The sequence below is a fragment of the Pleurodeles waltl genome, chromosome 7 (assembly GCF_031143425.1).
Source record: "Pleurodeles waltl isolate 20211129_DDA chromosome 7, aPleWal1.hap1.20221129, whole genome shotgun sequence".
NCBI classification, from domain to species: Eukaryota; Metazoa; Chordata; class Amphibia; order Caudata; family Salamandridae; genus Pleurodeles; species Pleurodeles waltl.
The window spans coordinates 911,995,194-912,018,496 of record NC_090446.1 but is presented as its reverse complement, the minus strand read 5'-3'; the positions used below and the strand labels follow the sequence as shown (position 1 = coordinate 912,018,496).

At 44.9% G+C, this 23,303-nt stretch overlaps 1 protein-coding gene across 1 annotated transcript in view; it reads left to right on the top strand.

Moving 5' to 3' along the window:
* Positions 1–23,303, top strand: part of LOC138245717 (protein NDNF-like) — a 75,372-nt gene that overhangs the window by 9,921 nt on the left and 42,148 nt on the right. Inside the window, exon 2 of the mRNA XM_069199565.1 lies at positions 14,453–14,679. Coding sequence (XP_069055666.1) covers positions 14,489–14,679 — 191 coding nt within the window. The 5' untranslated portion in view covers positions 14,453–14,488. The remainder of the gene's footprint in view (positions 1–14,452; positions 14,680–23,303) is intronic.

Genomic DNA, 23,303 nt, shown 5'->3' with positions numbered 1-23,303 from the left:
CCTTAAAACAGGAAGGGATGGTCATGTGACAGCATTCGAAAACCATGGCGGACATCTTGAATTGGAGTACAGGTGCTGGAAAACTGGAAATACTAAGAGGTCTAACAATGGGTCCTCACAAAAGTAAAACAAAGCTAACCAAAAAGAAAAAATACCAATGTCAGTGCCCTAATGTACATCATATAGCATCAGCAATGAAATATACTATTGATAATAACGTGTGCTAGTGAATCAAACAACCAGCGTGGCAGCCAACCGGGAGGGAATAGTCACAAGACACTACATGAGAAGTGTGGCGTCCAACTTGAAGTAGTCAGAGAGCTCAAAATAGTGGTTTAGTAATGATCCCAGAGCTGTGCCTGATAAGAGTTACCCCAAAAGAAAAAAATATAACGTGTAACATACTACACACCATAACATCAGCCAAGTAACTTTATATTCATTGAGCTGAGGGGAGGGAAAAGAGCGAGACAAGAAAGACAGAAAAGGGGTAAAAGGAAAAAGAAAAAAAAACGAAAGAAAATACAGTGGTTATTTATAGCCATTTCGTGTACAATCTGATAAAATGTTATATACATTGCCCTTCCATGTACAAGTGTGTGTGAATTTTCACATTTATACAACCAAAATATTGAAAGGAATCAATCAAGGTGTGGATGTACAGTACGAACTAAAAAACAGGTCAAGTGATACACCAGTGTTGTCCGGTCGTCCATCTTATTCAGGCCGGTATGCAGGCTGTTATTGCACAAATTCCACATTCATTCCTCCTTGTCCAGTAATGACAGAATGCCCACTCCACTCTCAGGAGGTTTGACTGCCTCAACCACTTGCCAACAGAGGTCATTTTCAGTATGTCCGTTCTCCAGGAAATCATCCACCAAGCTGGACACTTACAGCAAATCCGGCTTCTGTGCTGGCAGATGTAAATACGGATTTTCTACGTAGACTGTCCAATGTAGTTCTTGTTACAGGGGCAAAAAGTGGCGAATATAACATTTGCAGTATAACAGTTGGAAAATTGGCTCAACAGAATATTGATCCTCCCATATTCAAATACCTTAAATTCAATGGTGAATTGACATACTATGCATTTACCACACTTCAAATGTCCTAATACAGGAGTTAATCCCCAGAGGTGCGAAAGTGAGGAGTTGGTGGTTTTAATAGATAAGCTAGCCCTCACCAAATGATCTTTAATGTTCTAACCTCTTCAAGATTGAGATCTCCCGCATTGAGGGCTGACGAATGTTTGAGAGTACCCTTCCTTAATTGATTGGACACCGGGGAGAAAGTAGTCACACAAACAAGGCGATCATTATCTTTTTTGTTGTTGTTCTTACGGGGTGAGGAGGACCTCTCTAGGGCAGGCCCAGGCTCATTTTATCAACTGTCTAATTAGTGGATAACTCCTTGCTCGTAGCTCATCAGACAACACGTTGGCCTCTGTAAAGAAGTCTTCTTTGAGAAAACAGTTCTTACGGATGTGGAGGAATTGTGAAAAAAGGTAGAGATTCTCTTAGAGCCCTCAGATGATCACTTGTGTAAGAAAGGAGGATGTACCTCTCTGTTGGTTTACTATGTAAGGACGTAATCAGCTCACCAACAGAGACTTTAATTTTTAAATCTAGCAACACAATTTCTGATCTGCTGTGTGTTAGAGTACAGATCAGACCACTGTTATTGGCATTCATCCATTGACCAAATCCCAAAAAAACAGCCTCCGACCCATGCCATATCATGAAGATATCGTCAATGTATTGTTTCCATACCCCTATGTTAGCGTGGAAAGGATTATTTTGGGCCAGAATGTTATTGGCCTCCAAGTTATCCATGAACAAAACAGCAAAATTAGGAGCAACGACACCCTCATAGATGTTCCCTTGGCCTGTTGTTACCATCAAAAAAGAAAAAGTTCAGAGTCAGGCATAACTCAAGAATTTGAATAATAAAAGAGGTCGGGACCGAATGGGGGCGAGGCCTCTGATCAAGAGTCCTTTTAATGATCCTAGCACCATCTTCTTGGGGAATATTAGTGTAGAGAGGCTCTACATGCAAACTGCAAACGATACTCATGTTGGGGCCAAAGGGCAGATGCTCAATTTGGATAATCATGTCCATAGAGTCCTTGACATAACAGCGAGTTTTGGTGTTTAAATCCTTGCTGAATACGTCTATATAGCGTCCTAATGGTTGCAGTCTGGAACCACACCCTGAGGATACTTGAGTACCATTCTCTCAAAAGTCTGTATCTCAGGGGTTAAAGATGAGAAGGTGGTAAAAAAGTGGAGGGAGGTCAGAAACTCACATAGGCTGTGAACAAAGTACTGGGTCTCCCATGAAAAAGGCATGGAGATGAATGCTACGAAAGGATCGCAGTACCTCCGTTTGAAGTTCACTGTCATTGGGATGGGTTGTGGGGTCAAAAGAAGGCCCTTGTGCAGTAACAATGCTTCCACAGATGAGAGTTGATGAGTGAAAAGATTAAATATGGGCACTATTTGGAGAATATCCCCATTATTATCCCTCAAACCTGCCATAGCTACCACTGGTAATGTTTTTGACATGTTTGACGTTCCCCTGGGGTGCTGTTCCAGCGTTGTGATCGTCCTCTTCCCCGCCTTGATGGATGCCCCTTGCCTCTTTCTAAGAAAGAAGAGGTGTTGGTTGTGCCAGAGGAGGCCCTCATACCTTCTCCTGGATCGGAGTTATCAGAGGAGTCAACTAAAGTGTCAAAAAAGGAAACAATTGTATTTTGTTTGCTGAATCTCCCCCAAGGTCGCCCCAAACTCTGGTTGTTATATGTTCTGTTGGCATAAAATTCGTCCATTAAATACCGGTATGTTCTTTAAATCTTGTAATTTTAAATGTGCTTTTTCACTTGTTTGTTCTCTTGCTCAATTCTGTTAAAATCTTGTCTTGGAGCATAGTGCCTAGGACTGTGATAGAGGAGAAGATGTGTGAGATAGGTACACACGGCTAAGGGTATAGGGCTGGGTTTACAAAGTTATGGGTTCAAGGAAAATAATACAGGACACAAGGATGAGGGTAAAGGTTATGGGTACAGGGTTAAAAGTACAGGTTAAGGGTATAGGTCTACACACACAGGATTCTGGGTACAAGGCAAAGGATTCAAAGCTACACTAGCGGGATGGAGCGTTATGGGTACAGCACAAAGGGTAAAGCACACATGGCTCCAGTTACAGGGCTGATGGTGCATTGTTATGGATACAGGTTCAGGGGTACCAGGTTTTGGACATGGAGCTATGGCTACAGGGTATAGGGGTAAGGGTACTGGGTTAATGGTATAGGGATATCTGTATAGGATGAAGTGGTATGTGTACAGAGATAGTAATACAGGCTAGAAGATACAAGGATAAGGGTATGGGGTTATGGGTGCATGGTTGTGTGTACAGGATACAGGGATGCAGGATACAGTATTAATGATACATGGTTATGGCTGTATGTTGCTTATTTCTGGCTACAGGGCTAAAAATAAATAGTTCTGGCTCTGAGGTTATTGGGTATAGGTACAGAAATAAGGGTACGGGGTTATTGGTACATGGCTGATCACACAAAATAAATGGTTATGGGTCATGGAAACAATACAAGTTAGAGAATGCTGGCTTATGGGTGCATGGTTTTAGGTATAAGGGTACACGTACAGGGTGCAGCTTTAGGGTTGTACAGTTGTGGCTACAGGGAAACAGGAACATGGTGCATGGGCATGGCTACATGCTCATGGGTGCATGTTTATGGGTATATAGTTAGGAACATAGAGTTAAGTGTGCAGGGTTATGGACAAAGATTTATGGATAAAAGGCTAGGAGTTGTATTTTATTCTATTGTAGTTTTTATAAAGCTCTTCACTCCTGGTAGACTACATTGCCCATTTGGTGTGGCCCTCTGTATAATACTCATTCTTGTGGTTTGGACCCTGCCCTCTGACACACATTCAATATGCGCCTAGGAGTCTATGTAGGTGGAATCCAACTCCTCAGAGCATAAAGCATAGATCATTGATCTGTGGGGCTACTGAGTGGATTACACGGAATATAGCATAACTAGTTGTAAACTGACTACTCTTTGTAATGCGCGGATAGGCTTCAAATTTTAAGTACGTTTTCACCACCCAAGGGTAGCAGGTTTCATCTATGGGAACTTCCCAAGGCTCATGTTCTTTGTGGTTTGAACAGTAAATGCAAGCCACTGCTACTTGAAGTTGATACGTGTTTCTCCTACATATATTTGTGTAGGTACAGCATACAAATGATTATGAAATTGTTTCAGTAATCTCTGCCGTACCTACACAACATCAAAACCAGTTCCACAAGGTCCACTTTATTCTCACACACCTATATCCATCCGTAAGGTGCTGTTTACTGTCGAGGAGGCCTCACACATTTTTGTTTTGACTTCATACACTGGTACAGCAACAAAACAAAATACACTACTGATGCATAGCATCAAACCACTGCCCATAGTAGCCATATGACAAACACCTATTCTTCCACAGTAGCGTCCTACCTGTCCGCAGATGTGCTTCAGTGCGTTGCAGTGAGTATGAAGGTCAATGCAACTACAGTGCAATCCCATACTCCTGAACCTGACAGCATATCAGGCCACACCAATAGTAACACAGCACTATACAAATTACTCTTAACACATTCCCAAACAGATGCCTAAGATCAGACATGCATAGATACTGACAGGACATAGGTATGACCACATTTGCCTGATAACGCCATTTTCCCCGCCTCCAAAACCTTGTAGATTGTACTTAGTCTCCACCTCTATGTTTGCTTCTGATACTGTGCAGCAGCCATAATGTTGCATATAGTGCTAAGGAAAACACCAAATTATCCAATGAACTGCAAAGCAGAGTTCTTCAGAGTGTAGTCTAGGCAGGCGCTAGTTTAGGGTTATTCATGTGACATCAGCACAAGAGAAACAGGGCGGAAACCCCTTGGAATGTAAAACCTGCATAAGGATGCATTCAGCACAGCACAAACTTGCATGTACGTGCACACCAGACTTTAAAAGCACTGTGGAAACATATAAATGGTGAAACTGCACTGTGCAAATCTGAAAAACATACATAAGATCTGACGATAAAGGTGGATTTGTTTTATTCTTCCTATTCCAGCTATACTTTCAAACATGACCCATAATGCCAGAGTTGGGTGTGTTATATTTACAAAAAGCAGAGCTGTTGATAATTCCTTCCTGTAAGCAAATAACCCCACATTATAGTGTAGCAGTCAAAGAATTACCTGAGTGTTTCGGTAGGGTACACTTTGAGGTTAATCAGGAATTAAAAACCATCATATCACAAAGCGAAAGATTACATACACTTCACAAATCCAGTTTCCTGAATATTAACAGCAGAAATGTTTAGCCTGACCAATCAAAACTGCACAGCTTTTCGCTGTGATTGTTATCTGTGCTAGAATGATTTCATTATTTGCCCACATCAGTAAGAATAGCTAACTATAGTCAATCAATTTCTCCTTTGATGGCTTCTGACAGATACAGCATTGTTTGGAAACTATAAAAATATTATTTTCTCACTATGTATGCAACACAAATGTACTGATCGTTGGGAAACCTTTCTTCTACATTGAATTAATATGCGAGATTTTTTTCATATTCATGAAACTTTAAAAATGGTGGCATTACTCTTGCAGGTTCTGCACAAAAAAAACATAACAATGGGATGCACATCTCACATATTGATTTATTTACAGCACTACCTCAGGTGCGTTATCACACCAGCGCCGTAACAAAACTTGAGCAGACCCCCTGCAAAATACATGGAGGGCCCCCCTTCGGACTCACTCAGGAGCTCTCAGGTCACTGTACCTGCTGAGGACCGCCCCCACCTCTCAGATCTCGCTTTCGCCCTCCGCTCCACATGGCCTGCGGGGGCCTTTGTTACGCCACTGTATCACACTAAGCTCAGTGTATAGAGGCATGCTCGATCATGCATATGTTAAAATGTCCCATTGGGCAGACTGAAAACATACCTTTAGACAACAATGGGGCAGGAGAGTCTTTTTGGACCTTCACTAACAAACATTTTATGAGCACATTGTTCTACCACAGAAGAACTGTGGTGAATTGGTTAAAAGGGTTGTCTCCTTGAAATAACGTCACAAAAAACAGTTCAAATGTGCTTTGTATGGAAATCTAACAGAGCTGCATTGTAGTTGTGATTGCACTCAGTCCCTTTTCCACAGATCACTGTCAGTGGCCTATAAAATATCCAATCTACAAAAAACTGGTTGTCCTAATCATATTGGGTATGTCCAATGTTTAAAGTACAGAGTATGTTGCCACATTCTCTCATACTGGTTCTGTGGATAACCCTGCCCTCATTGCTTGAAGCGTTAACACTGCCCCAAAGTTTTCAATTGTTACCCCACCCCAAAGTTCAGGTCTAGTTGTACCCCTGACTATGTGCGTGCATGTGCTCCATATGAAAGAGCCCACTGCCGTCACTCACAGTGAAGTTAGGCAGTGGCTGGAATGAGCTGATGGACAGCCCCATGTCGAATGCTTTAATGGACAGAAGGAAACTGTGAATGATTGGACAACAGGCCAGTAGGAGGAGAGGGTTTGTTGAAGGTCCCCGTAAGCACTTATATTACTAAAAAAAGACAACAAATGAGTCAAATGGTAGTGCAATATGAGGAGCGAGGCAACGACCGAAACACAAAGTTCGAGAGAGGAAAGGAGATTGTAAATGGAGAGCATTGATTACACATCTAAAAGAAAAAACACAAACAGAGTGAAAAAGAAAGAAAGAAGAGAACAATCACTATAAAATAAATAAATGTGAGAGAGGGGCTGAGAAGAGGCGAGGGCACTACTGGAGGGTGGTAGCAAGAGATTCCATGAAGAAGGTGGTCTGAGGTGGGTGCAACAAATGACGGTCACACCTTGCGCCACCAAAGCTAAAGCAGGCCTAGATCATCTCAAGCTACGACCGCTCCCTCATCCCACATGCACTCCACCCACCCCAGGCACATCCCCTAGGACCGTGTCTACCGACTGTAGTGTAACTATCAATGGTGCAGAGGGAGTATTAGCACTGCAGCACACCGCAGTCTGATTATGGACTTCTTTCACTATCCAACCGGGAAGCAGAGGCTCATTTTCGTTGCTTACGGCCTGTGGCATCTATGCATCCCTCTCACACCTGGGGGCCCTTTGTCCATCTATCGTGCTCACAGGACTCTTTGCTGAAAATCTGCCACCGCTCTAAGTCGTCCATCTTCCAGAATCTTCTGTCCAAGATTTTCTGTCACTGTAAACGTCGTTTTCAAATCACAGGAGCGAGCATCAGGCATAAAATAGCAAGACCAGCCCAGCTGCTATTTCATCCCGGGTGAAATGCAAACACCATGAAGGGCCTCTCGCAGAAGGCAGAGGTCCACAGCTTTGTGAATCTATCCTCGTGCCTGTACTGCTGTAGCGAAAGGAGGAGACTGGTGTTGCTGATTGCTAGTTGGTCCCATGGCAACCAGAGCTCTCCAGACTAGGCCAGCGACGAGCATATACGGGGGCGGTCAGGCTATGTGTGTCCTGTTTATCAACATCACTGGTAATTTTCCTCTGATTCGTGACACCATTCTCACAATATTCTTCTGTGGAGCTCCTGCCCCTTGTCTGCCACAGCAGAGTTCAGCGCATCTTCAGAGCATCTTATTCCATCACTTAACTCACATGCTTCACTGATGGCTCATTTATGCCTCCATATCTAGAGTCACACTCCAGGGCAGTCACCCTCCTCCCTCGCATCACAGGCCACATACCCTTTAATGGAATATCATTCATTTCACAACCATTGGGTTTATTTGCCTCACTCATTCTTAACATCACCGGGCTTGCACCTCTCAGAAGCATTACTCATCCTCAAATCAAGAGTCTCACACGCATCAGTTGATTCTCACTCATTCCTCATCTCATTCATCCTCAGACATTTCAATGGAGTCTCACTCATTCCTCAGCACTGACCTCCTATTACATTTGTGCAATCTTACACGTTCCTTCGAAATATAGATACACATCAGTCGGGTTTCACTTATTCCCCGAATCACTAACCTCATGCACTTCAGTGATGTCTCACTGATATACAACATCTAAACTCATACACATATGTGGAGTTTCACCTTCTATCAAGTTTTACCTTCTCTCACATTGTTGACCTCATGCACTTCAGTTCGGGGCTCCCCATTCTTTCGATCACTGACATCGCATTCTTCAACAGAGCCTAACTTATCACCCTAATGCTGACCTCACACACTTAGATGTGGTCTTACCCTTTCCTTGGGTCACTGGCTTTATACACATCAATGCAGTATCATGCATTCCACTGCCACCAGCTTCACACATTTCGAGGAAGTCTCAATCATTTAACTAACACTATCCATATACTAATGAATTAATTCTCACCCATTCTTTCCCCTTTATTGGCTTAGTACATTCAATGGAGTCTCCCCCTTTCCCAAGTCTTTGGCCGGATACTCTCCAAAGCAGTCTGCATATTTTCTTGCCTCACTGGACTCACATATTATCAGCAGATGTTCTCTCATTTTCCACATCACTGTTATAAGACTCAATATGCTGTATAGTATTATGATGCAGAGAATGGGCGACTGGAATTATGCAATTCTGCGTCTTAAGCATAATTATGGATTTGAGAATTTCCCATATAATCCATCATCTGATGCATAATTTACAGATTTTAACAAAAATATTTCTGGCTGAAACGGACGCAAGTTACTTAAAACGCAGTGACATGTTCCTACTCAGTAAAAGGCCCTTCTCAAAAGTCGGCTGGTCATCTTTCAGTTGTTTATTGCTGTATTTGGCTGCTAGACTGCTATTAATCAGGTGAAATATTTCCCCATACAGTGTTACATTGTGTAAAAATGACAAAATAATGAAGTAATACTGTGACAAAATGTGCAGTATTACTCCATATAATTTAACTTTTTTTGCCACACATTTTAGTGAACTCTGCTTCATAATTTGGTCCTCCTGTGATTCATAGTTCCAGTGGTCCAGGGCACTGAGGGCTTGAGCATATGTATATTTATGTACACATTTCTAAGCCTTAAAAGCTGTTCCAACTTTTACTGGCAATCAATGCAAGCTTTGGGAAATGGGACTATATATTTGTGTTCTCCTTGCCACATGCCTTACTATAGAATAATGTAATAGTTTCTGTCTTTTGAAGTTCCTTCTGATAGTGTTAATAAGGCATTACAATAACCAGTTTTGGATCCTACAGGGGCCTACATACTAGCAGTCGCTTGACTACTAAAAGACAGGGGAGAGTTCTGTGTCACAGTCTCCAATATTATGAGCATGATGCTATTGTCTAACTTTACTTATTTATCCAAAGACAGGGTGGAATCAATGAAACCCACAGAGCTTTGTCTTTAACTTACTAACAGATGTTATCACATAAAAGTGAACCTAAAGGCATTTGAAACTTAGCCAATTCTGATTAATCCACTCTTGACTTCTAGCAAACATAGAAGAGAAGTACAGCAAATCTTGGTGTGGGCAGCCAATCAGATTGAACAGTATCTGACTCTTCTGTGTCGTTATTAAACTGTATTCACGGGGTCACTAGAAGTTTGTGTCATAGCTGCAAATCGATAAGTTCCCTTTAGGACCATGTAGATGACCAATGCTTCAAAGCATGATGATAGGTCCACACAGCCCATAGCTTATTATGAAGAAAGGAACATAACTTATCCATTATCTGGTCTAACACCCTCACCACCAACACCAGCCTAACAAGCACTTGCTTTGGCAATATGTTTTAGTCACATTGTACACCAGCGGGGTGGCTATTCCCTAAAGTTAGTGGAGTGGAGTGGAATATAGTGGAGTCAGGTAGAGTGCTGTAAAGTGGGGTGGAGTGGAGTAGATTATAGTGTTATAGAGTGGTGTGGAGTGGCGTAGAGTGTCATGAAGGTTTGTACAGGGAAGTGTCATAGAGTGGGGTGGCATAGAGTGTTGTGGAGATTCATGGAGGACGTAGAGTGGAGCAGAGTGCAGTGGAGTAGACTGGAAGTGCGTAGTGTCATAGAGAGGAGTAGGGTGGCAGAGTTAAGAGGCATAAAGTGAGGTGGCAGTAATGGAGTAAAGTGATGTCGAGAGGCATAGAGGAAGTTCTATACAGTGGAGTAGAGTGTCACAGTAGAGTGGCGTAGAGTAATATGGCATAGAGTGGAGTAGAGATTGGTAGAAAGGAGTGGCACAGAGTGTTGGAGAGTGCTGTAGAGGGAGTAGAGTGTTGTAGAGTGGACTTGAATGGAGGCGCATAGAGTGCAGTAGAGTTTAATGGAGTGGCATAGTGTGTCAGATTGGAGTGGCGTAGAGTGTTGTAGAGTAGAGTGGGCTGTAGTAGAGTTGCATAGAGCAGAATGGCGTGGCATGGAGTAAGGTGGCATGGAGTGGCTTAGAGAAAGTGGCATTGAGGAAGTTTCATACAGTCGAGTAGAGTGTTGCAGAGTAGAGTGGAGTAGTGCTGTGGTATAGAGTGGAGTAAAGTGTCATTGAATAGAGTGTTGTGTAGTGTTGTGGTGGGTGTAGAGTGTTGTAGAGTGGAGTTGAGTGAAGGGGAGTAGAGTGGGGTAGAGTGTCATGGAGAGGCATAGAGTGTCCAAGTGGAATGGCATAGAGTGTCGTAGAGCGGAGTGGAGTAGAGTAACAGAGTGGAGGAAAGTGGTTTGGAGTTGCATAGAGAGAGTTGTGTAAAGTGGAATAGAGTGGAGTCGAGTGTTGTTGAGTGCAGTGGTAAAGAGTGGACTGGAGTGTTGTGGACTGGAGTGTCATTGAGTGGAGTGTCGTAGAGTAGATTAGAGAAGACTGTTGTCATGTGAAGTGTGGTAGGTGGAGTGTTAGGGTGAAGTGGAGTTTAGTGGAGTGGCATAGAATGGAGTAGACTGTTGTAAAGTAAAGTTGTGTAGAGTGGAGTGGTGTAGAGTAGACTTGAGTGGAGCGAAGTGGAGATGTGTGTCAGAGTAAAGGGAAGTAAAGTGCCATGGAGTGGCATAGAGGGAATTTTGTAGAGTGTCGTAGAGTGAAGTGGGACAGAGTGGAGTGGAGTAGAATGGAGTAATGTGTAAGAGTGGAGTAAAGTGGCATGTAGCGGCTTAGAGAGAGTTGCCTAGAGTGTTGCAGAGTAGGGTAGAGTGTCATAGAGTGGAATAGAGTGTTGTGGCATAGTGTGGAGTAGAGTGTTGTAGAGCGTCTTAGAGAGTCATAGAGTGTTGTAGGGTAGAGTGGAGCAGCATAGACTGGAGTGAAGTGTCACAGAGTGGCATTAAGGCAGTTGCATACAGTGGTGTAGAATGTCGTAGATCAGAGTGGAGTAGATTTTTATAGAGTGGACTGGCATAGTGTGGAGTAGAGTGTCATAGAATGGAGTGTCATGGAGTGTCATGGAAGGAGTAGACTGTTATAGAGTGAAGGGGTGTAGGGTGTTGTAGAGTGACGTGTCGTACAGTGGAGTAGACTGTTGTGGAGTGGAGGGGTGTAGATTGGCATTGCATGGATTGTCAGAGTGGAGTAAAGTGTGAATGAGGGTGTGAAGTGGCATAAAGGGAGTTGCATAGAGTGTCATAGAGCGGATCAGAGTGTTGTTGCGTGGCACAGAATGGAGTACAGTGTTGTAGAGTGGAGTGGCCTAGAGAGGAGTAGTGAGTAAAGTGTCTTAGAGTGGAGTGGCAGAGCATAGAGTGGAGTAAAGATTCATAGAGTGGAGTGTCGTGGTGTGTTGCAGAGTAGAGTGTTGTAGGGTACAGTGGAGGAACATAGAGGGGAGGGATGTCGACTGGAGAGGCATAGAGTGGAGGAGCATGTTATAGAGTAGATTGGCATAGAGTGGAGTAGCATAGAGTGGAGAGGCACAGAGTGGAGATTCATGTCATAGAGTAGAGTGGCACATTGTAGAGTAGAGTGGAGTGGGGTGTCACAGAATAGTGTGTCATAGAATGTCTTAGGGCCTGATTACAAGTTTTGTGGGCTTGTCACCGCCGTCATGGCAGCGTCGGAAACTCCGACCACCGACTAGGCAGTCCGCCAGCTGAATTATGATGTTGGCAGTTTGCTGAACTAGAGACCGTCGGAGTCCCGCTCACACCACCAGCCATTTGCTGACTGCCTTTACAGTGGCTGGGGAAAAGCAGCTGTCAGAGGGTGGGATAGACAAGGGTCCCACCATCTACATTACGATGTGCTTTTCCGTGTGGTGGGGAGACCTCCTGCTTCGAGATGGCAGAATCAAAGGTAATGGGGTGCTAGCTCCCCCATTTCCTTCTTTTCCCTTCAGTTGCTGACGTGGACGCCTTCGTCCAGGCCCACCCCTTCACAGCAGATCTTCACTCTCAAAAAACCGCCAAAAAACACAGGTAAGTACCTTTTGCATTTTTCTTCCATTGACTGGACTGGGCATACATGGCCCAGTCTCCAGCAATGGAATGGTACATGTACAAAGTATTTTTACACATGTGTCATGCATACACATGCACCGACACAAATGTAAAAATATACCATATATTGCTGACCGCGTCCCCCACCAGTCCACTATCATCAGGAACAGAGCCACTGGGCCAGCAGTAACATTGTAATACGGCGGGTGGGAGGCCATCGACTTGGTGGTCTTATTAGGACTGCCGCCTTGACGGTATGGCGGTCCGACCACCAAACTTGTAATTAGGCCCTTGGAGTGGAGTGGCATGTCAAAGAATAGGGTAGCATGCCATAAAGTGTGGTGGCATGTCATAGTGGTGTGGAATGTCATAGCATGGAGTAGAGTAGAGTAAAGTGTTGTGAAGTGGAGGTGTGTAGAGTGGAGTGGCGTAATGTGGAGCATGCAATGGTGTGAAAGCTTTTCCTTTCACAGCAAGATTGTCATATAAATCCTCTTACTCTGAAGTCAAAGAAAGAAAAATAGACATCAAGCTCTCTTGGAAGACAGAGCCTGACAGCTAACCAGAGATTGTGAATGCACAGCAAATGTGATAAGATAAGACCAAGATTTAAAGGTCTGTTTACAGAAAGCGAGCACTTAAGAATACAATAAATAGACTGTGCTCAATGGGAGGAATTAACTGAAGCTCGATAGTCTAAAACACATACAATCAAGCAATTAAAAAGCAAGCAACCGTGAGTTACAAAACACAAAGCCAATGGTAAGCAATGAGCAGAATACATTCAGAAAGCTTTCAGGATGTTCAGGAGGAGTCTCTAGCAAACCAGACAGCTGTCTGGTACTCTTTGATCTAAAAAGCAGGAGGGAGTGGCTGAGAGTGTGTGGCAATTGCTACAAATAGTGCTTCAAGTGCTAACAAGATAGCTTCTCCATTATCAATGGATTCCAAAACAGAAAATTGGACATCTAGCACTTATTGTTTCCACATACCTGTTGTACCTAAAGCCTGACTGAAGATCATCCAGTACATTTAAAGAAAGAAGATGGCAGCTTTGTCCAGGATTTGTAGGAGGTTTGGTATTACAGGCCAATTGAGTTAGCAATCATTCATGACCTGAGAGGTTTTGTAGCTAATAAAGTCATGCAATCCTGTTGTAAAGTATCAGGGTCAGAGCAAGTGCTGAAGCAACTCAGTAAATTTGATGTAGACAAACACTAGGTCCTGCACATGTTCCATGTTAATGGATAATGGACTAGGACCCCCTTGGTAAATGGCAATGTTAATGTAAATTAATGATGTCCACTACCTGTTCATATGTTACTTCATACAATTCAAAGATATCTTAGATGGTGCACACAAAAAAAGCCTTTATACAAATTGGTGTGTCTGATAGGGTCTCCTTTAGATCTGATTAAAGATACTGCCTCCGATCAGGCTTAAATACTTCCAGCAAAGTCATGACCTTAGCGTTAACTGCCTTGAATAATATGCTGGCCAGTCATGGCTGAATGATGGTGGGAAGTGGTAAACATTAACGTGGAGGTGAAAGCACCACCGTGCTGATGTTCTTGCATTCTCTGTAGGACTGCTGCCTTGGAGGAAATCTGTTGCCAGAGCAGGGCCAGAGGGCAGTATGGGTAAGGAAATCCCCAGTGATTTTTAGGTTCCAGGGGCTCTTGGATGCCAGTAATACCAAGGATTACCTTAATGGGATGCGCAAACAATCTCTCACAAAAGGAGAATCATGGGGATCATTTTGCTTATACTGCACACTGCTAATTACACTGCCTTGACGGGTGGGTGGCCACCGTCTGATCTCATACACATCAATGAAGTCTCGCTCGTTATGTATCCTTCCTGCCTGTTATTGAGTGCACAACAACATTTGAATGTTGTAACTTGACAGCCATGAACAGATGAACATTTTAACATGAGAGCCATACGGAAGGTCAGTATTGGCCAGGAATAATTGGCTTGTTTTCCATCTATTCCAGGTGCAGAGAGAGCTGTGTCCTTCATCTTCTTCGATCATGAATCTAGTCTTGGGAAGAAGCATTTTCTTATACTTGATACTGCAGGTGCAGTTGTCTTTTCAGGTGCAGCAGAGCCAAGATAGCAACATTTGGGGAGCACTTCCGAGGCCCAGTTTCTTGAAAGGTGTCTCAATCCTTCCTACTGATGCTCAAATGACTGGATTCCTGACTACAGAGACACCAGCAAGGTGAGCGCCCTTCCATTCCATCTCTTACTTTATCTCTTGCATCTCTAATCACTTCCAGCTCCTATTGGCTCTTTTGCTCTTGACTATGAACCAGACCCTTCAATATGGATTTATGTGATATGTCAATTGACTTTGCAGCTGTCTCTCAGTCGTGTATCTTAAACCTGAAGTTATTGGGAAAAAGTGGCACATGAGCACTGTGCCTTACATTAATAATGTCCCAGGCGTAGAGTGACTTACAAAGTGGGCATTACATCTCTTTCAGATAATCTATAAAGAATACCCTGGTGTAACATGGCCACAAATTAGATAAACCTATGTCAAATTACACCTGCGCTGTAGTTGGGCGTGGGCGGGTGTCGGTGTTTGTGGTGATGGCAGAGTTCTGTTTGAAGGCCCAGGCCTTTCTTTACATGGGAATTCAAGCATGTCTGCTGCCTTCTAGACTCCTGGCTACTTGCATACCAAAGTTGCATTGGATCCCAACTGACTGGGTGTTTGTAGTGGGGTGTGGTGTTGATGTCAATGCTATATTCAAGGCAGCAGGTTCAGTGGAAGTGTGGCAAGACTGTATTTTGCCACAGAGATTTGGCTTGTGGGTCTGTGACACCTAAATATGTTTCCCACCCACTTGAACATTCTTGGTCACTTTTATTAAATATGGCATTCAGAGAATGAAGGCCAGGGTGTCTAAAAAGGCTACAATGTTCCAAGTGGCTCCAAGGAAGAGATATTTCCCCCGTGCAGTCAACTTACTGAAACAAATATGTCTTAGAATGTCCACAACAAGCAAGTCAGCTCTACAGGGCGAGAGAAAAAGTGCCAACACCCATTATATAAATGTCTGCATGATCAGCTAATAATAACTTGTTTTGCTATTCCCCAGATTTGCCAGTTTAAGCATTTTAAAATGTATTAAAATTACCCAACGTAATGGTTTGCAATATATCTTCCTCAGACGGAAGGAAGACTGAATTAGCCCTGCCAGAATCCACATTTATGTTCCTCAGGTCATATGTGATATGAGTAGATAATGTTTACTTCCCACATCAAAGATCTTAGGGGGTGATTCTGATTCTGGCGGGCGGCGGAGGCCGCCCGCCAGAATTCCGCCCCCATTATACCGCTCCGTGGTCAGAAGACCGCGGAGGGTATTATGAGTTTTTCCCTGGGCTGGCGGGCGGTCTCCAAAAGACCGCCCGCCAGCCCAGGGAAAAACTCCCTTCCCACGAGGATGCCGGCTCGTAATCGAGCCGGCGGAGTGGGAAGGTGCGACGGGTGCAGTGGCACCCGTCGCGTATTTCAGTGTCTGCAAGGCAGACACTGAAATACTTTGCGGGGCCCTCTTACGGGGACCCCTGCCGTGCCCATGCCATCGGCATGGGCACGGCAGGGGCCCCCAGGGGCCCCGCGACCCCCCCTACCGCCATCCTGTTCATGGCGGCTTTCCCGCCATGAACAGGATGGCGGTAGGGGGGGTCAGAATCCTCATGGTGGCGGAGCGCGCTCCGCCGCCATGAAGGATTCCCCCGAGCAGCGGTAAGTCGGCGGGAGCCCGCCGACTTGCCGCTTCTGACCGCGGCTGAACCGCCGCGGTCAGAATGCTCGTGGGAGCACCGCCAGCCTGTTGGCGGTGCTCCCGTGGTCGGTGGCCCTGGCGGCCACCGGCCGCCAGGGTCAGAATGACCCCCTTATTGTTTCTTCCATCAAGTGGTGTTTCCACGAGGAGGGAAAGCTTTGCTCTTGTGGGGGTTATCACAGTTGCAGTATCCTCCCTGTGGCTATAGGTAGACACTACTAAGGATATAGTGAAAAAGAGGGAAAGTTGCCTGATTGAACACTATTGGCTCCCCTTGATGGCCTGCACCACTTTCAACACTAACTGCATCATTTACAAAGCCATTACGACCGGCCCTCCTGCTTATTTTGCAGACAAGCTCACAATCTCTGGTGGTTTGTGGTACATCTACACATCGTCAGACTGCATACTAAGAAGCGTAAAAAAGAAAGCTGCAGACCTTTTCCATCCATGCACCCATGCTATGGAACAACAGCCCTGTACACAATAGGACTGCCCTGACTGCTCCAATTTAAGAAAGAATTAAGGATTCACTTCCTTAAACAAAACTACATCACAGTGCACAAACAGTGCACAAACCAGCTACCTTTCCTATCACTTGTTGGACCCGTACAGTGCTCCTAGCCTTTTGGCTAGGTGTCACGCTACAGAAATTACATATACATACATTTATTCATACCTCTGAACTGACTTTACTACTTTGTCATGTACTGTGGTCAGAGTAGATTTGTGGTTAATGGAGAGCCTTAGACAGGAAACTGTTATATAATTATTGGTTTTAGCACTTTAAACACAACGTAGATTCTTTAAATGGATTAAATATGAAAAGAAATGGGGGCTTAATTTAAAAGATTTTTATTCACATAAGTTGATCTCAAGTGTGCAGAATGACCAGTTTGCACAAGTAAAACCACAATCCTCATTTACTGAAACACAATTAATGGGATATTGCCTGTCCAAAGTGAATTTGTGACTGTTGAAATTCCTCAATCTAAAATTTACATTAGAGGTGTGTAGAAAGTGGAGTATTATGTGATGTGGGGGTTAGTCCTCACCATGTAATACTCACACAATACCCCAGAGATGGTCCTTGGATTCACACTAATAAATACTTGGCTCAGTCCTGGTAGTGTGGCAAAAAGCAGTCAGGCTTTACTTAGAGGAACACGTGTTAAGCATTCTATAGCGCAAACAGACACAATAAGTAATTGGCATGACTCAAAAAAAAATCCAACACCAATTTATGAAAATAGAGCTTATTTTTATCTTAATTACGACACCAAAACAAACAGAATTGAATCAGTATAAACAGAGTTGTAGATTTTAGAAGCAATATTAAATTACAGCAGAGCTGGCTTTTAAATGTTGCATTGAAGTCTATGGGAGAAATATCACTGGTTGCAAAAATGCATTTAGAAAGTGAGTTGCGTGGAACCCTTACAGGGGTAAGGTTGTGCAGTTCCTAGGACCAGATCACAACAGTCGGTGCAGTTTTTCGTGGTCCATGGCGTCCGGGTGCAGGGTTGTCCTGGCTATCCGTGGTGCTGAACCATACTTGTGTTGAAGTCAATAGCAGGGAGCCACTGGCGACAAACAACAACTTGTGGTTTGGGCTGGGGGAACTTTGCAGGGTTAAGGTTGTGCAGGCCTTGGGCCTAGGCCACAGCAATCAGTTCACTCCTGCCTGGTCTGTGGGGTTTGGGTGCATGAGTTGTCTGTCTGTGGTGCTGAATGCGACTCGCGCTGGTGTTGGTCTTACCACTTACACAATGGTGCTGACAAGAGGATGCAAAATCTCAGCTGTGGCTGGGTTGCAGATGTCGTTTGCAGGGTGTACGCTGTGCCCTGTTCTTGCGGCTTCGAGTGTGGGTGTTAGTTACCGGACTGGCAAACAACAAGCCTTGGCAGCTGTAAAGGTGCAGAGCTCCTTTGGGAACTTCCAAGAGTCTGAGGGAGTGGTGTAGTGGCCTGAAACTTGGAGGTTAGTGGGACAACAACTACCAGAAGACAAGGGGCCACCTGACTTTCATTGATCCCACATCGGGCCGATGGCTGGTGAAACTTCGGATCCTGCAAGTGTTTTTATCTGCAGTTTGCAGGTGACTGGTGCCACCAGTCCACAGTAGTCTGAGGGTGCTTCTGGCTTCCACATGGGTCCTTCTGGTCAGGAGTGATGAGTTTCAGCCAAAGATAAGAGTCGATCATGCAGTTCCCAGTCTGTTGTGTCAGGGACAGTGTAGCTCTCTTTTGTCTTGGTGCAGTGGGCAGAGTCCTGTTGTCGCTGATGCAGAGCTTCTCCTTGTCCTTCTTTGAAGATGGTCGGTCAAAACTGAGGTTCTGGTGTCAGGGGTGTCCCTTAAATCATAGATTTAAGTCAAGTAGGGATGTGGATACTAAAGGCCAATTGGCAGCTAGCTCCTACAGCTAATCCACCCCTGAGGTGTTCACATCTGGTGGGACAGGCCACCTTTAGCTTTCCAGAACCCTCTATTCTGCCACTCTTAAGATGGCAGAAATCAAAATTTAGTGCACAGACCTGGCTGCTCACCCTAGAGACATGGTCAGCCTTCTGGGGATGTGCACAGAGCTGCATATCTAATTTCCCACCTGACTATGAGCAAATGTGCCTGGGGGAGGGGGAGAGCTGTTTCCTCTGCTAGGGGACAGCATTGATGGGTATCAGGAGTGGTGAAATCTTTGAAGCTCACTGCCTGGATGGCTCTATTCCCCAGCCTGGCTGGGGGGAAGGAGGTGTGTGATCTCCTACGTGCCTCAGCCTTTTTTTCTGATTCGTGAGAGTGCCCAGGCCTTCTGGCAGGAGGTCAGAAACCTGTCTTGGCAGCAGCAAGCACGGGCTTCTGGGCCAGGGTGGCAAACAGGTGCCCCATGGGTGCATGCCAGCTGTCCCTTGACACAAGATTCATATTAGGGGAGAGAAAGCAAGTTGTTTGACACCAAACTCAACATAAATAGGCAGTATCACAATGGAACTAGCAGCCTGGGACTGCCCAGGCTTAAGTCCAATGTTACCCTATAGACCGGCCTGCACTTAAAGTGTACCTTCATGGAACGGATACTATAGAAGCATAAAAGCTTCTGCTTATATGTCTGCACCTTAAATATGATGCACCCTGCCTCATGGGGTGCAGAGGCCTACTTAGGGGGGTCGGACATACATGTAGTGCAGTGCACGGGACTGTGCCACTCATGGTGAGGTCACAACTGAACTTGAGCAGGTTGCACCACTCTGGCATTCTGCAATGGTAGGCCTGTCATCAGTAATTTGTGGGGATCACCTAGGGTGGCACAACCTTGTGCTGCAGCTCTGTGGACCCCTTTTAACACTTGTGCCTTGGATACCCTAGGTACCATTTACTAGGGGCTCATAAGGGTGTTAGGTCTTGCCAATCAGGAATCACAATGTCAACATAACAATTTAGGGGGAGGGCACAAGCACTGTGATCCGGTTAGCAGGCTTTCAATGCACTAACAGAGTCAGACACATCAGCACTGGGGCAAAAGATGAGGTATGACCATACACAAATGGGCACATTCCTACATGACCCCACCCCTACTCCCCCAAATGAAAGGAGATGAAAAACTAACCTACACCCTTGTAGTTCTCACTGTCTAAGTGGAAAAATCTGGAAAGGCCATTTGCATGGTCAGTGCCTGATCTGTGTTCCACTGTAAAGTCCATACCCTGCAGGAAAATGGACAGCCTCAACAGTTTGAGGTTTTCCCTCGCATCTGCACTAGCCATTTGAGAGGTTTGTGGTCAGTTTGAAATTTGAAGTAAGTCCCAAACAAGAATAGTCTCAGCTTCTTCAGGGACCAAACCACAGCAAAGGCTTTCCTCTCAATGTCACTCCAATGCTGCTCTTAAGGGAGGAGTCATCTGCTGATATAGGCAACTGGTTAATCCTGGCCCTTATCATTTGTTTGTGCTAACACTTCCCTAATCCCGTGTTCAGAATTGTCTGTCTAGACAATGAACTACTTGGTATAGTCAGGTGCTTTGAGTACAGGTGCTCAGCACATAGCTTCTTTGTTGGTGGCAAAGGCCTTTTGGCATCCTGCAGTCCATATGAGCTCTTTAGGCTGTTTCTTACAGGTAAGTTCAGTTAAGGGAGCTACAATGGTCCCATAATTCTTAACACACAGGATGTAGTACCAAGTGAAGTAAAGGAAGGCCCTGACCTGAGTCTGGATTTTGGAAGGTTCCCAGTTCAGAATGGTCTGGATCTTGGGCTGAAGAGGTTGTACTTGGCCTCCACCTACAAGGTGGCCCAGGTACACAACAGAACTGTGCCAGATCTGTCACTTACTGGTCTTGATAGATATGCCTGCCTGCTGCAGGCCTATAAAAATTCCCGCAGGTGGACCACATGATTCTCCCAGGTGGAGCTAAAGACAGCAATGTCATCCAGGTATGCTGCATGAAAGCCTTCCAGCCCTTAGAGAACTCAGTTCACTAACCTTTCAAAAGTATCAGGTACATTTTTTAACCCAAAGAGCATCACAGTAAACTGGTAGTGTCCCTCTGGGGTGGAAAATGCAGACCTCTCTTTTTCTCCCTCTGTGAGTCCAATTTGCCAGTACCCCTTCATTTTCTGGGGCAAGAGCATCTTCCTCCGCCTCTCCAGGATCATTTTCTGAAGAAGTAGCCTCCTCTCTACCTTCTCTTCTTTATAGAGGCTGAGGGCCTTCTCCAGGTCCTCCTTTTTGGTTGTAGCTCCATAGCCAATGCCTTTAGCTTTGCACAGATCTCCCAGGTCACTGATCCTGAGGGCTGGTAGGATAGACAAGTCAAGACTCGTGTCAGTTTCCATTGTGCTTTTTAACCTAAGAGTTGGGACCTTATTAAAAATTTGGAAAAACGTTTAAGAAAAAAATCCTAACTCAACCTACACAGAGCCGTTACAAGCCAATTAGAAAATTTAAAAAAAAAGATTTGCAGAATTAATTTTTGACGCTTCTGTCAATTTAGTGAATTTCTCATGCAAAGTACACTTAGGACCAAGTGATACAGAGAAACACAAGTTCAAGATCCCACTGCTGAAACACCAATGTAGGAAAGTGATTGTGTGGTGTGTGGTGTGGGGGTTAGTCCTCACCATGTAATACTCACACAGTACCCCAGAGATGGTCCTTGGATTCACACTAGTGAATCCTTAGCTCAGTCCTTGTAGTGTGGCAAAGAACAGTCAGGCTTTACTTAGAGCATTTCACAGCACAAACATGAACAATAAGTAATTGACATGACTTGAAAGCAATCAGACACCAATTTATAAAACTAGAGCTTATTTTTATCTTAATTTAGCCACTAAAACAAACAGAATTGAATTAGTATAACAGAGTTACAGATTTTAGAAGCAATATTAAATTTCAGCAGAACTGGCATTTAAACCTATGGTTGCAAAAATGCACTTAGAAAGTGAGTTGCATGTAACCCTTACAGGGTTAAGGTTGTGCAGTCCCTAGAACCAGAACAGGACAGCAAGTACCATTTTACCTAGCCCAATCCGTCAGGGTGTAGAGTTGCCCTGGCTGTCCATGTTGCTGAATGGCACTCGCGTTGAAGTCAATGGTAGGGAGCCACTGGTGACAAATGAACACTTGGAGGTCAGGCTGCGTGAAACACTTGCAACGTTAAGGTTGTGCGGGTCGTGGGACTAGGCCACAGCAGTCAGTTCACATCTACCCAGTCTGTAGGGTCCATGTGCAGAGTTTTCCTGGCAACCAACAAGCCATGGCAGTGGTAAAGGTGCAGAAATCCTTTGGGAACTTCCCGGGGTCTGAGGGAGCCGTGTAGTGGCCTGAAACTTGGGGGCATGTTGGACTACAACTCTGGGAAGACACTGGACCACCAGGCTTTCAACAATCCCCGGTGGGCCCGCTGACTGGCAAAACTTCGGATCCGGCAAATGTTTTACCCGCAGTTTCCAGAGGACTAGTGTCACCAATCTACGGGAGTCAGAGGGTGCTTCTGGCTTCCCAAGGGTCCCTCTTGTCGGGAATGACGAGTTTCAGACAAGGATGAGAGTCAATCACGCAGTTCCCTGTCTGCTACATCAGGGACAGAGTATCCCTCTTTTGCCGTGGTGCAGTAGGCAGAGTCTGGTTGTCGCTGATGCAGAGATTCTCCTTGTCCTTCTTTGAGCTTCTTTGAAGTTAAACGGTCAGAACTGAAGTTCTGGTGTCAGGGGTGTCCCTTAAGTCCTGGATTTAGAGGAATTAGGGATGTGGAGACTAGTGGTCAATGGGCAGCTAGCACCTACAGCTAATATGTCCCTGAGATTACCACATCCGGTGAGACAGGTTACTGTTGGCTATCTAGAACGTGGCAAATTTCAAAATTTAGTGCACAGACCAGGCTGCTCACCCTAGAGGTGTGATCTGCCTACTTGGGGTGTTCTCAGACCTGCGTAGCTAATTTCCTGCCTGACCATGAGCAAATGTGGGGGCAGAGGGAGGGCTGTTTCCTCTGCTGGGGGACAGCGCAGATGGCTATCTGAACGGTGAAACTTTAGACGCTCACTGTCCTGATGGCTCTATTCACTAGCCCAGCTGAGGGGCAGGAAGTGTGACCTCCTTCATACCTCAGCCTTTGATTCCTTGGAGGCTGCCTGGCAGGAGATCTGAAGCACGTTGTTGCTGCAGCAAATGCGGACTGCTCAGTCAGAGTACAAAGAAGGGTGGCAAACCGGTGGGCAACCTCTAGTATCCACCTAGGTGCATGCCAGCCATCCCTCGACACAAGATTCATGTTGGGGAAGAGAAAGCAAGTTGTTTGACACCAAACGCTACATATTTAGGGCATACCATAATGGCGCTAGCAGCCCGGGTCTGCCCAGGCTTAAGTTCCATGTTGTCCTATGAACTGGTCTGCACTTATAGTTTGCGTTAATAGAAAGAATGCTATAGAGGCAAAGAAGCATGTGCTTATATGTCTGCTCCTTAAATATAATGCTCCCTGTCTGCATGGTTGCAGAGGCCTACCTTAGGGGTGTACAACATTCATGTAAGTCAGTGCATGGGACTG